Source organism: Alligator mississippiensis, chromosome 5 (genome assembly GCF_030867095.1).
Source record: "Alligator mississippiensis isolate rAllMis1 chromosome 5, rAllMis1, whole genome shotgun sequence".
NCBI classification, from domain to species: Eukaryota; Metazoa; Chordata; order Crocodylia; family Alligatoridae; genus Alligator; species Alligator mississippiensis.
Genome location: NC_081828.1, coordinates 217,394,072 through 217,408,279, shown reverse-complemented (window position 1 = coordinate 217,408,279; position 14,208 = coordinate 217,394,072). Strand labels below are relative to the sequence as shown.

At 52.4% G+C, this 14,208-nt stretch overlaps 1 protein-coding gene across 3 annotated transcripts in view; it reads left to right on the top strand.

Annotated features, from left to right (window-relative positions):
* SCAP (SREBF chaperone) overlaps positions 1-14,208 on the top strand; it is an 82,072-nt gene that overhangs the window by 53,842 nt on the left and 14,022 nt on the right. For all 3 annotated transcript variants that reach the window (XM_019492414.2, XM_019492416.2, XM_019492415.2), the window contains exons 6-10: positions 1,112-1,217; positions 2,490-2,662; positions 3,331-3,457; positions 10,050-10,162; positions 11,183-11,277. In XM_019492414.2, the coding sequence (XP_019347959.1) occupies positions 1,112-1,217; positions 2,490-2,662; positions 3,331-3,457; positions 10,050-10,162; positions 11,183-11,277 (614 nt within the window). The remainder of the gene's footprint in view (positions 1-1,111; positions 1,218-2,489; positions 2,663-3,330; positions 3,458-10,049; positions 10,163-11,182; positions 11,278-14,208) is intronic.

Below are 14,208 nucleotides of genomic sequence, written 5' to 3'. Positions count from 1 at the left end.
TATTTGCACATAGCAGGCAACTCTGGCTAACCCCTTGGTCTCTATTACTTTGTTTGCTTGCATCTCTCACCCAGTCTCTTCTCTCCGAAGAGCAGTGGCTGAGCTGCCCAGAGTGTGTCGTTACCACTGACGAGCGAACATTCATTGTGTTCCATATTGCACCTCTGCTGGTTATTGCCGCTGTTCACCCAGGGGGCTTATCTCAGGCTGGGATGCTGCAGGGATAAAAATGTCTCTGCTCTTTTCATTAAGCGAATCAATCTGAGGCTGAAGTCCCGCCGTTCAGCGGTACCAGAACGCCAGAGGAGTATTTACTCCCTCCTGTCTAGAGGGATGCTGGTGAGGCCGGGAAGCTTTCCTTCTGACTGCCTGGAAGGAGGCCTTGGTACCCTAACCCTCTGTCATTAAACAACTGGTTTTGTTGAGCACCTGGAACGTGTTCAGCAATGACAGCATATCAAAGGAGGACATGGCCTTTTCCCCTGGGAGTGCAGGTTCCAGATAAACACACAAAAGATGGAGTCCCCTGAGGTGGTGTTCTTTTAGAGCTGGGTGCGTGCCTTAGTTGAAGCAGAGAAACGAGGTGTCATGATCTAAGGATAAAAGCAGGTCTTGGATTTCTCTTGGAACAAACCCTTTTATCCCACAATCCTACGGGATCCTACAGGTTCCCATTCTCCCTCTATAAGGACCTATGAAGTACCCAAGGTAACACTTTCTCCCAGGACAATTGTGGTTGATTTGAATTAATTGCCATTCAAGCTGTGTGTATAAATGATTGTCCCTGTGCCTGTTTTGTTGCTAGTCAAAGCCCAGGACAGTCAGACCTGAGATAAACCTGACATCTGTTTTTAGCCCAAGTGTCCCTAGCAGGGCAGGTTGAGTCCTGCTAGAGCACACCCCATATCCGTCACCTCTGGGCTGCATGTCAGTGCTTGGGTGGGTGTTCAGAGACCAAAGACATGCCTGCTCTGTGGGGGCCCTGCAGTCCCACAAGAAAGGACGTGTTCTCCAGCATCCTTGGTAACAGGATCTCATATCCGTGCAGGCCTCTTACCCACACAGGACTTAGCCTAGTCTCATGGTGTTTTCTCATGCTGTCTGTTGGCAGATCTGCTGTTTGGACTCCCAGGGAAGTACAGCGGGGTGAACTTGTACAATCGGAAGCGGGTGGTGTCCTATACCGTCACACTGGGTCTCCAGCGGTATGATGCCAGGTAAGGAGCTTGGCCTGGGCTGCTCCCATGTTAGGCCATTTTGCTGTTGGGCTCGCTTATTCAGCTCTTGGCAAGTTTGCTGTTTGTGCTAATGGCTTGTTCCTTTTCTGTATCCTGTCAGGGTTTTAGACAGAGCTGTAGAGCACTTGGAGATGGGAGTGGGATTAAAGCACAGGGTAGAATCCACACTTTTCCATCGGACACTTGATCTTAACATGGCCCACCTAGGAGTCACAGCTGCCAGCCAAGTACCCCTCTGGGAGGTCTTTGCCTGTCCACACTGAGTCATTTTTAAATGATTATTTGTCACAGCTGCCAGCCGTTGCCTTCATGATGCTGCCAGTTGGCCTCTGGGAAGTAGGTTTGGTTCAGTCCAGTTTCTAGGCACTGGATTTCTGCCTCCCAGTAAGACCCATCACACTGGGCACTAATTGATCCCCTTGATGGCAACCCCAGCAGAGAAAGCAGGGACTGAGTGAGCTGGAGGATGAATGCTCCTCTCTACCCTACGGGTGGTTCTCCCAGGGAACGGCTGGCACATTGGCACACTGGGGGGAAGCCTCCATGTCCAGGATGGTTAGTCAGCTCCACTCATCAGTGCCACTTATGTAAACTCTGCGACAATGACCACAAGGGGCCTATCGCCACCCAAGCCCCTTCAGGCACGGCTCTGCACGCGAGGAACTTTAAAATGATGCTCGTTCCTGCACAGCGCCCCTCCTTGAATCCTGTTTGGTGGCGATGCAGATCTTGCAAGGCTGTCACAACACCGCAGTGCTGCAGGAGGTAGGAAGGAGACATCCAGACCTGGCATTTGGGCCTGGGCAGCAGCCTAGCTATGGAGGGAGGCACTGTGCCCTCAATCTCGTTAGACTCAGGGCCCAGCTCGGAAAATGCCAGCTCTCAGCTTTCATGTGGTTTTTGACTATGGAAGAATACCAGAGCAATTCTTATGTTGCAGAGCACGCAGCAAGCCCACGACAGGGCAGAATGGCTTTGACTCTGCATTCCTGTGTGAAAGCTTTGGGTCTGTTGTGTGAATTGTGTAGGGTGTTTGCGCACCGAATGGTGCTAAAGTTATGTGGCACTCTTAGAAGGATCTCACAGCACCGCGGGGTGCAGCAGCACCATGGTTAATTGCCATCCCTGGAGTAGTGTATAGGTCTGTAGGACTGCTTTACCAGCTGGCCCAGAGCCACTGCTCTCCCCCATCCTCCCCAGGGCCACAGCCCTGAGCAAGGATCCAGTCCTTCTACTTTTCTCTTGTGTCAGGTTCCTCACTAGCCTCCGGTCCCGGCTCAAGCTGCTGCACCCCAGCCCCAACTGCACCCTGCGGGAGGAGAACATCGTCCATGTCCACTTCAAAGAAGAGATTGGCATCGCTGAGCTGATCCCCTTGGTCACCACCTACATCATCCTCTTTGCCTACATCTACTTCTCCACACGTAGGTCCTGGGAGGGAGGGAGGCCAGGCTAGCACCCCATTGCTGTGCTTTCCAGCAGAGAGGCTGGCAAGGGTAGAATACACCTTGTCCTTTGTGTTAGAGGGGGCAGAGCCAGGCCTGTGGTGCTGCTGTTTCCTATCACCCCTGCAAGCCTGTGAAGCTGAAATCTAGCTGGGATGCAGTACTTGGACCCAGAGAGGGAAAGGCCCAATAAGCTATTTCCTTAGTCTAGGCATAATGGTTCTCTATGGCTTAGCATATGGGACTCTGCTTTGTTGTATGACATGTCCCAGTATATCAGCTCTTCCTCCATTTCTCTGGGGAGACCTGTCAGCAGTTTGGAAAGTCGCAGGTCTCATGCATGTTTTGGGTTTGTGGTGTCAGAACCTACCAGTGAGCTGAGGCTACTTTCAGAGGTCCTTCCAAATGTGGCCTGGTCATTCTGGTAGTTGGGATAAAGATCTCTGGGCCATCCAAACATCCATCTTGTGTTCTGTGGTACTGCGCTGCTGTGTCAGCAGCCACTTAGAGCCTGAGGCTGGGATACGGATCTTAAACCACTGGGCCTCAGGCTAGCAGGCTCCATGCTGTAGGAGGTGACCCCACGGATCTCTTCCTGCTGCCCATTTTCGCTCACTGGTTTCAGGGCCTTGTGCTCTCTCTTGCAGGAAAGATCGACATGGTGAAATCAAAATGGGGCTTGGCACTAGCAGCGGTTGTGACAGTGCTCAGCTCTCTGCTCATGTCCGTGGGTCTCTGCACTCTCTTTGGCCTGACACCGACTCTCAACGGAGGGTACGTATCTACAGCCAAAGCTCTTGCTAAAGGAAGGGGTGAGGGGAGCTGGGCCCTGAGTCTGTCCAAAAAACAGCAGCATAGCCCCTTGTTTCTAGGATCTAGGCTTCTGTAACCAAGCCTTCTCCTGATCACCCTACATCCCGTCTCCCAGACCAACCCACCCCCATGCTGAGCTCAGGACCCATGCCCGCTCTAACACCAGCAGATCTGCCTGGGCTCCATGCCTGCTTAGGGCATTTCTCTGCACGGCCGTTGTTCCAGTTCTGCTGACAGTTCAGTGTGACAGCCTTTTATCTGCCAACACCAGCAGTCTGGCAGCCACACACCTTTTCCCTTGCCCCTACCTCCTTAGGATTTGTGGTTGGCATGCCAAGGCAGGAAGGTACACCTGCCCTGACTCAAGCAATTGGCCCTGGCAGGAGGCTTTGGCTCTAGGATTCACTGTGCTTGGCCCACTGAGGTGTGGGAAGCTGGGAGCAGCAGACACCAAAAGCCGCTTCCACGAGGAGTCTCATTGGCTTTGGCTGCCCATAGGCAGCTTCTTGGCAGGGTTGGGACTAGCTTTGAAAATGTCATATTTAATTATGTGGGAGACCTGTCTCTGCTGCTGGGATGGGGGCTGTATGTCTATCAAGATAGAGAGGTGCTCCGTAGAGAAGCAGTGTCGAAGCGCTTGCTCAGAAACTCATCTCTGGGTCGTACTAGCCTGGTCAGCAGTGGCCTGTTCTCTGACGTCTCTGTGGGGAAGGTCACGCTAGAGCACCTGGAGTCACATCCTGACTCCCCAGGTGGCTGTGCTCTCCAGTTCATTTGGAGGTGTAGGGGTAGATTGCATTGCTGGCTGCTGACACACGCTACTTGCTAGAGGCCCACGAAGTCTTCTTGGATGGAGATGGACACATTTGCTTGTTGTTTTCTGAGAGCTGGCAATAGCAGTGGCCTGTCGGCAGGGGAGTTCCTTCCTCTTGCCATACCCAAGGGGTGGTAAAGGGGTATGTATTCTCGCTGGGATTCCCACTCTTCCTTCTGGTACTCCCCATGTGTATAGTCACTAGAAGAGATGCTGAGATGCTCTGACTTCTCAGGACCTGAGCAGTGCTCGGCTGTGTTCTTCACTTCCTCATATGCTGAAGCACTGTTCTCTTAGCACTTGTCAGAGGTGAGGCTATGTCAAGAGCAGACAGACTTGGGGTTCTCTGGGTGTGATGGAAATGATACCAGCAGACCTGGGAGATGACCACAGGAATGGAGTGGGACTCAGTTACCCACAGCAGCTCTTTCACTGTAGCCTTTTTTGATCCTCCCCAGAGCACCTTTCGTCCCGTTACCTGGTATTGAACTTTCCAGGATGGGTGGCACGGTCTTCTCAGGGACATCTGCCAGAGCTTCAGAAAGCAGTACCAAACCTGCCCATTTGGTTTAGCTTCCATGTGACCCTGGCCTATTTCTGCAGCAGGGTGGCTCCAAAGGAGTGTTTTTGCAGGCCTGTATTTATTTATCAGCCTCTCTTTCTCACGGATTTTGTAAGGCGCCAAGGTGCTGTTTTGAGATCATGATATAAACACCAGGAATATCTACAGCAGTCCATGTAGCCCTTTACTCCTCACTGGCAAATTTCATCTGAGGATTTCAAAGCACATTGTGACTATTAATGAAGTAGAGTAACTGTAGGAAGCAGCAGCATTGTCCCCATTTTACAGATGAGAAGGCGAAGGCCTGGAAAGAGTCAGTGGGAGGGCTGAGAAGAGAAGCTGGGAGAGCTCTGCTGTAATTACTGGGCATCTCTCTGAATGTGTTGGATCAACCAGTAAGTGACTCTTTTAACAAAAGGTCTGAGGTTAGAGAAGCACCATTCCCCTCCACTTGATTCAGGTCCACCCAAGTCAGTGGGAGTGTTCCCATTGACTTTATCAGGTGTGAGGTCAGGCTTTAACACTGCACCTTCTGACCTGGAGTAATGAGCTCCATGTCAGTGTTTCCATAGACAGATATGAGCATCGCAGAGCCTCCCCTGTTTCTCAGCCCTGTTCATACTTCTCCGAGGTGCTGTGTGGCAGCAGTGCCCTGTGCAGTCTGACTCTCCACCGCTAGCGACTGGGGAGCTTGGGTTTCTATGCCTTGTTCAGAGAGGGCAAGCAGCTTGAGTTTGGGGAGCACGTACGCATCTCCTTCTTATTTACATGGGATGATCCTGTGTTGAGCAGGGGGTTGGACTACCTGTTAACCCTGTTTTTCCATCATTCAAGAGAAATGAATGTCTCCTTGGATTTTAAATTGTTATTTATTTACAGTAGTAACAGTTACTGATCTGTTTAATCTCAGTGCCTGGAGCTGTCCTGCATCTCCATTAGTTACCTTCTGCAGCAACAGGAACCACTGGTTAAGTAGGATGTGGCCGATGTGAGAGTTTATGGTTTTGTTTCTCTTATCTCCTCTCCCTCCGATGACCTCTGAAGGTTTCTGCGCAGCTTATCTGGAAGCCAACGTACAGGGCATCAGCAGGTGCACTTCTGAGCCAGGCTGGATTTTTCTTTGCCTGCCCTGCAGACATCTGTCTTCTGTCTCTCACTCGCTCTCTCCTTCGTGCCTTCCATCCCAGGGGAGCCCAAAATGCTTTTCTCACGTACAGTCCTGTCTGAAAGGACCACGCAGGGAAATGGAAATGAGCTTGCCTCATGGAAGCGCCTTTGATAACTAAAGCAGAGCACGCTTTCTGGGTCCGGGAAGTCCAGGGGTGGACGCTGTGCCCGTAGGCTGTTTGTGTGCGTGCATTTATTTCACTTGCTACACCGCAGCTTTGGCAAAAAATGAAGTGAGCACTGTAGTCAGTTAAAACTGCGGGAGGATTGGAGTCTGTAGTGTAATTGCCAGCCCACCAGGCTGGCACATCTGCTGAGAAAAATGCCAGGGAGTGTTTAATGGCAATCACCTGCGGGTAGGAGCCAAGATTAATGTCCCACCCCGGAAGGAAGCACCTGTCACATTGGGGCAAGGTCTTCTCATTCCTCAGCATCTGGAGGAGTGAGAAGTATCCCCGGCTAAACCCTGGGTTTTTCTGTAGTTTTTCTTCCTGGAGAGCTGTCTCCTGTCCCAGTGCAGATAGTGGTTAGTTCATGAGAGCTGTTCAGAGGACCAGCTGAGGTGACACGCTAGAAGACTTCTAAAGAGATCGGGGTCTATAATTCCCCAGGGCATCCAGAGAAAACCGGGCAGGGAGCTCTGGGGAATGGTATTTTATGGATCTGTGGCAGCTCAGGTTCCTTTTCCTTAGGCACTTTAAACAGAGAAGCTAATCAGCCCTGTCCCCACTCCTTTAGTTATTTGCAAAGCTGCACGTAGCTCGCGGTTCTGCGGTCATGGAATTTGCCATCGTTTCCACCCCCGTCCACGGACGATACTTTAGAGACGCAGCTTTAGTTACCAAAAGCTCTGCCTGCCCCTCAGAGTCATGCAGATAAATGTAGAAACATGCAAAAACTGAAATTTTCTGGCAGCTTTGAGCAGTGGGTCTAAGAACTGTTATCTCTGGGGTCCAAAGATACTACAGTATTGCCAGTATTAACCATCTAATTGGTTTAGCAAAAAGCAGCGAGCTGATGTGCTTTTTCGCAGTCCCGTCATCTTTCACGTGAGCAGGGGTCCAGCTGCCCCTCAGCTTCTCCTCGATGGCTTCTGTGCCATAATTATGTGCTGTCGGTAGAAAATTCTGCAGCATCTTGAGAGATGGAGAGTGCAGGGAGTACAGCATCCTTACTCGCTGTGAGTACATGGCCGCAGGACTGCCCACGAGCTTAGCCAAAATCCTTGCAGACACTGCTCTTTAAATACACAGCCCTTTTGTGCTGTGGTAAGTGCGTGGGCTGAAGCCAACTTCCTCCTGTCATTCTCAAGCCTTCTAACTGGAGCCTTTTGACAGCTGCCACGCAGGGAAGCAGTGTGTGCGTTTAACCCATGTGCCTATAACCAAGGCTTGTTACAGTGTAAGGCAACACACTGGGGCTGGCACTGAGGTATGCAGCTAAGTGAATGATGCCCCTGCCAGGTTTGTGCCTAAGTGAAGTTCCCTGTAAATTGAATAGCGCTAAACAGCGCAGGAGCGGCGTCCATTCTTCACTCTCATTAGTGCAGTGAAATGCCTGCATTGTTTAATTCTGAACAAAGACGCCACCAGCCTGCTGTGCCGAGGTGCCCTGGTAGCCAAGGGGCCCCTCTCCAAAATGTAGGTCCAGCAAAATGACTTTGGCTCCGCACTGAGTGGGGAGATGACCGAGCAGGGTTTTTCCTCTGGACCACGGCTGGTCTGGACAGCTAATCCGTGGAGGAGGGTAGAGCTCCCTAGTAGAAATCTGTTACATACCATCTTTCCCCACCCCACATGGGAAGCGTAGAAGAGTCGGGCTGGCAGGGCCCACGGGAAGTCAGGCCCCTGCTCTGGGCAGGATCAGTCCTGTCCAAAACATCCCAGACAAGTGTTTACCTGGCCTGCTCTTAAAAACTTGGAAATAAACTCACAGGCGCAACTACCAGGCACAATGCCCAATATATCAGAAACGTGTCTTAGCTTACCACAGGCAAAGCAGGGCCCTGCCAGTGTCCTGCTGCAAGCACTGGAAAGAGTTTGTTAAAAATACATTTGAGAGATCCCAGCCATGTCCCCACTACAGAGGAAGGCAAAGCCCCTCAGTTGGTACCAGTCTGACCATGGGGCATTGGTCTGACCCTGGGTAGAGGGTCAAGACCCTCTAGCCAGGAATCTCCAGCTTTAAGTCTCAGCAGGAGCATTGGCACAGCCCAGTCATCATCCCCAACTTTGGCTCTGAGAAAGGTGAATAAAAACCCCGGACACCTGTAGCAAAAAATGTCTTCCCAGCCCCTTGGGGCACCCAGCAAAGCCCTGGAAACTTGTGTCATAATGTAGGGGAGCTGGAAAGTGGCCTTCACCTCACAGGCAGCACAGGAGAGCACATTAGCTAGTGCATCTCCCCTTGCTGACCTTTGCCTAGCAGATGGGCCAGCATGTGCGTTGCTCTGCCCTGCTCTGTGCCTGTGCTCGTCTGAGAGCTGCGCCCTTTTCCCCTTGCAGAGTTCACTGGCCAGCCGGCTGCTCAGCGAGAGCCTCCTCCCACCTGCAGCAGCTCATGGGAGCCGCAAGCACAGGGCAGCCCAGGGCACAGGTTGAGTTCTCCCTCTTATTTTCCAAAAGAGCAACAGCCGCTTCACCTTGTTTAAAGAATCGATCGGAGTGAAAGAGCTGAGTTAGCAGCGGCCCTGAGCAGGTCATGTTCTTAGCAGCAATGTCTGAGCTTGCAAAAGGAGACATCTCTTCTGCTCTCACTTGTATGTGTGCACCTGCTGCCAAAGCCTTGTGCATTACTGAGGCACGTGTGGGTATAGGGCTCAGCATGGGGACCAGCCGTGCAGCAAGCAGAGTGGGTTCATTTGGCTGCAGCGCTGCTGTCTCGCTGTTGTGCCCAAGGCTGGCTTGCCAAGGAGCTGAGTTTCCTTCTCAGCTCTTTCTCCACTGGGTCCTCTCAGTGACATCGGTGCTTGCAGGGTGGCCGTTCACTTCTCTGGCCCGGACAAGGTGGTGGCATCTGTGAATTAATCTTTCCTGGGCTGGTGTGAGCAGCAGGGAGCACAGGTGGTTTTTCAGGGGAGGCAGGAGGGCTGAATAGAGCCCCACAGTGACCTGGGACAGGGGCTTATTTTGCCATGTGCCACGTTTCAAAGGAGACATTGCCATTGGAAGCATCTTTCCACGCCTTGAATGAGAGTTTTCCCTGGCAGGGTTTGCTTCAATCGTGTTCGGGTTACATCTCTGCTGCACACTGCAGGGATGCCTCTGTGGGGGCTAGCTGGGGCCTGGGAGCAGTTGGGTGGCTGAGCAGGGGTATCTGGATGGCTGATCCCCCCTGCCTTGACAGGGTGGAGGATCACCACCCAGGCTGCAGGGCTTTCTTTCAGCAGAGTACAGTAGGGCCTCAGCTTTCGCCCAGCCTGCGTGGGGTTGTGCTGGCCTGCGGACACAAGGGTGTCTGCTCCATTCAGCGCAAAGGCTGCCCACATCTGTAGCTTGCAGGGAGCTTGGTACTCTTGTTGGTGAGTTTGCAACCTGCCCCCCAGGCATCTCACCCAGCCCCACGGCCCTGCCCTGCTCCTCTCCCTGAGAAGCTTTGACATGGCTTGGCTGGACAGACGTGAGGACCTCCTGTGACTCGGCAGGGGGTGTAATGCTGATGCCCGGCTGCGACCCTGACCGTTTATCATTAACTGCATTGCAGCAGTGCTTAAAGCTCTGACCTTGGCTCCAGGCCCTGCGGTGTTATGCGCTGTACAAACACACTCAGGAGGCCAAGTCCTTGGAGCGCTCTCAGTGTGAGTTAAGGACAGCATTTGATGGCCAATTCACCAGCAAACACAAAATGTCAGCACCTGTCTCCTGCTCCCAGACTAGCATTGTCTGAGGGAGGACGTTACTCCGGCCTGAACAAAGTCCCTTGGGCCTTGGTTGTCACTTAATCCATTCTCCTGCCTCATTTCTCAGCTCTGTTCATCACTCTCTGCTCCCTTTCTGTTCACATTCCCCCAGGGAGATCTTTCCATACCTGGTGGTGGTGATCGGGCTGGAGAATGTCCTGGTTCTCACCAAGTCGGTTGTCTCCACACCGGTTGACCTGGAAGTGAAGCTAAGGATCGCGCAAGGTATTTGACAGCTCTGGGAAGGAGGAAGTTCGCTTTCGGTCTGAAGGAGGGTATCCTGGGACTAGGGGCTGGGAAGGAATGTCACACACAATCTGAGAAGGGAGAAAGCAGGACCGCATTTGGAGCTGGGAATCATATTGACTGTCTTTAATAGTGACTGCAGTTGCTGCTAAGAGCTAGCGAAAGCCCATAAATGTGGCTCCTGGTCACTGGGGTTCCCAGACCTGACCCTGGCTTGTGCATGCTAGGTAAGCTAATATGGAGTGATCACCAGCAAAAGGAAAGCCCTGGCATTTCTTAACGTTGGTCTCTGGTGCCATGTCCACTCGGAGCAAAGACAGCCAACATGCTGCCTCCAAGGCAGATGCAGTCCCATGGCTTGTGTGACAGGCTCCTTGTCTTTAATAGGCCGGTGTTCCCCAGGGAGACCTTGTGGGGATGTAGAAATGAACTCAGTCTGGAAATTAAAAGGTCTCTGGTCATCAGAGGACTGGGGGGCTGAAGCAGCCTTCCAGTAGGGATAGTGGCGGCGAGGAACCTGACCTGCTTTAAGGTGGAGATTGCTACGAATGGAGCTATGTGGTGCTGGTTGACAGCAGGAGACTAAGTGACTGGGCCAGAAGGTCCCTTCCAATCCTGGGCACCATCTTCCTAGATCCCACGCAGTGTCCTCCACCTGCTTGGATCAACGTGGAGCTTTGCTGACTGAGACGGTCTGTGCAGATCAGATCTGTGTGTTAACACAGGAAAGCAACGGCAATCTGCTTCCTTCAGAAAGAAAAAGAAAAGGAGACTTTTTTTTTCGACCTCAGGGAAAAATAATGCTTCTCTGCTGCCTTCTGTCTGAGTCTCAGAATAATCCCCGTTTCACGGGTAGCAAGGCTAAGGCTCAGAGCCTTCTCCTAGGAGGCATATAGGGGCAGAAATAGAACCCAGGAGTCCTGAGTGCCAATTCCCTGTTCCAGCGAGTAGCGAGCACTGTCTCTTCCTTGTACCTGACTGCGTGTTTTCTTTCTCCAGGCTTGAGCAACGAGAGCTGGTCTATTATGAAGAACATGGCCACGGAGCTTGGGATCATCTTGATCGGATATTTCACACTGGTCCCAGCTATCCAGGTGCGTGCAGCTGTTCAGTGTCAGGGCTTAAGGAGGTTGTAGACAGGCTTGTAAGCTCACCTGTGACCATTCAGTCCTCAAGAGTCTCTTCCCCCCATTGGAATTACTGCCAGCTCTTGGAGCCCAGCAGTTGTTTGGCCGTGTGTTGTGACATCTCCCACTGCACAAGGAGAGGGTGTAAAGTATCAGACACTCCACGCAAATTGCAGGAGAATTCATAGCACTTCACTTCTCTTCTGCCTTCTCTCTGGGTTTCTCACAGCGCTTTGCAAACACCAAGGCTCCCGGCGCCACTTGTGAGGAGGGTCTGAATCAGCATGGAACCAGCGTCCTGGTGCTGTGCTAGCAGTCTCTGCAGGCAGGAAATGTAAATCGAGGCCTGGCACATTTGCAGCCAGCTGCTATCCTCCTTGCTCTCCTCACTCGCCCTGCTTAGCTGAGAATCTCCCTCAATCTCTGCACAGCGTATGCAGTGGAGTGATGCAGCATATCTCACCAGTCCCTCAGTCCCTCTCAATCAGTGTGTGGAAACAGCTTGTGAGCAGGACTGAGTGATGGAAACAGGACCTAAGGCACAAATTGGTTATTATTTCTCCTGTCCTTCCAGTTTCTTGCTCTAGAAGGACAGGCCAGTCCCTCCCTGAGGAACTGGCATGATTCCTGCTTCATTACCCACCACTGGAGCCTTCCAGCCAACATCCTCTGGTATGCAGAGCGCCCTTCGGCCCCTTCTCCTCCCTTGCGACATGCTCCACTTAGCCTGGCTGCAGCCTGCGACCCTCAGGCTGTTCACAGCCAGTGACACATTTTTGTGTTACAAAAACTGGGCACTTTAATTCCCTCCAATCCAATAACCCATAGATTTCAGGGCTCATCTATTCCCATAGAGTTCAGGGCTCATCAAGAATCTATTGCAAAATGGCACGAATTGAAAGCACAAGAGCGATTCCACCCCTACCCCATGCTGAGGGCACAGGCAGATGAACACACACCCTGGCGTGTTGTACATTGGCTTTAGATGCTGATATAAATGTGATACCAGGATCAGGAACAAACAGATGTGCAGCTGTCGTGCGCTGGCTCCTCTATGGCTTGCTGCTCTCTGGTAGGAGAGCAGGGAGTAGCCTCTTTGCCTTTAGCGGCTGGCTACTCCAGGTTGGATGCAGCGCAGACAGACCATCGTTACAGTGCTGTAGCTTAACACTGCAGGAATTTTACCCCTCATTTTATCAGGGACAGTTCTCCACTGGATTGGTTGAAGTCACCCCAGTTTAGCAGGCTGGGTTATCTGTCCACTGCCTCTTTATGCTGGTGAATTGCTAATTATTGCCAAATACGCCAATGTAAGTGTTTCTTCTGCCCCTGTCCTGAGTGGCTTTGTGTGGGTTGACTTAAGCCACTTCCAGAGTGAGCTAGGCAAGGCCTCTCAGTAGGTGCAGAATAGACACCTGCATGAGAGCAAGTGCAGAGGAGCTGTCCTGGATTTTCTTCCCATGATCATAAGCCCTTAGAGCTTTACAAAGGTGGGCATTACTACCCCCCTTTCACAGCCAAAGAGACTGAGTCCTTGGCAGAGGCCAGGAGTGGAACTGAGGTCTCTCACCTCCCAGCCCTTTGCCATCTCCACTGAACACTACTGCTTCCAGCACCAGGGCTGCTGGGTCATCTGCAAGTCAAAGGTGACTCCCCTGATAACTGCTGCCAGTGTCCCTACCCAGCCAGGGTTTGTGCCAGGCCGGCCATGTGCACAGGTAATACTGCTGAGGCAGCGCCACGCTTCTCCCAGCAAGGGCAACAAGTCTCCCCACACTCCTGGTTCCTGCTCCACAGCAAACAGGTCAGCCATCTTGAATCCTCCCCCACACATCACAGTCCCCAATGGATGCAGAACTAGTGCCTGAGGTAGGGACATCCAGCAGGTTCCTCACCCAAGGGCTATTTTGGTGACTTGCCACATGTACAAGCCCAGTTTGTGTACAGTGGAGCAGGTTGAAGAGTGGATGGTGAAGGCGCTGTCAGCAGGGGCGAGAGGGTCCAGTAGGCTGAGTCCTGCTTGGGTGCAAGAAGACCAAGCTCTCAGAAGGAGACAGAGCCTTGCAGGGTGAGTGAGCCCTGTAGGTCCTGACGCCTGTAGCTATAAACTGAGGGTGGAGCAGCCAAAAAAAGTGCTTAAGGAGTCCATGGGCTACCCTGGAAGAGGGTGATGCTGCGCCGCACCCTCGTGATGGGGCTTGACAGTAGTTTTACAAAGAGTTTAGATTATGGATTTGTCTGGGGTAGTTTGGACAAGGCTGACCCTGCCTCAGGCAGTGGGTTGGACTAGATGTGACCTCTGCAGGTACCTTCCGGCTCCACTCCTCTATGGCCACGTCCAGACAAGCATGGCTGTGCAATATGTGGTGCTGCAGACACGTCTGTGGCGCCATATACTGCACAGTCAGTTGTTCTCCGCACTGCAAGGGAGCAGCACAGAGGGTTTTTTTGACCCCCGGATATCCAGGGGTCAAAAAAACTCATGGGGGAAAAAAGGCCGAGCAGCATATGCCACTCAAAACTGAAGCCTGGCCGGCCAGAACCATACTCCACCACTGGCCTGGCTCCGCATGGCAGGATCACCACTGCTGCAGCCCCAGGAGGCCCCCAGTACCCCAGGTAAGGCTGCTCCAGCCAACCCTACCCCACCCAGGGTAACTTGCCACACGCCACAGCACGTTTGGCACAGGAATTCCCCAGGGGCAACTAGCAGCAGCACAGGCTGCGCTGCCGCTCGTTGTCCCCGGGGAACCAAATGTCCACGCATGTCTGGACGCTGCTCATTATATTGTAATTGTTGTGTTATACTTGGTTGTCCCTTGATGTATGTGATCATCCCCACCGCCCATGCGTCACCCATGATCCTCTCCTGCTGTGACCTCCAACTTTTCCAGGCTG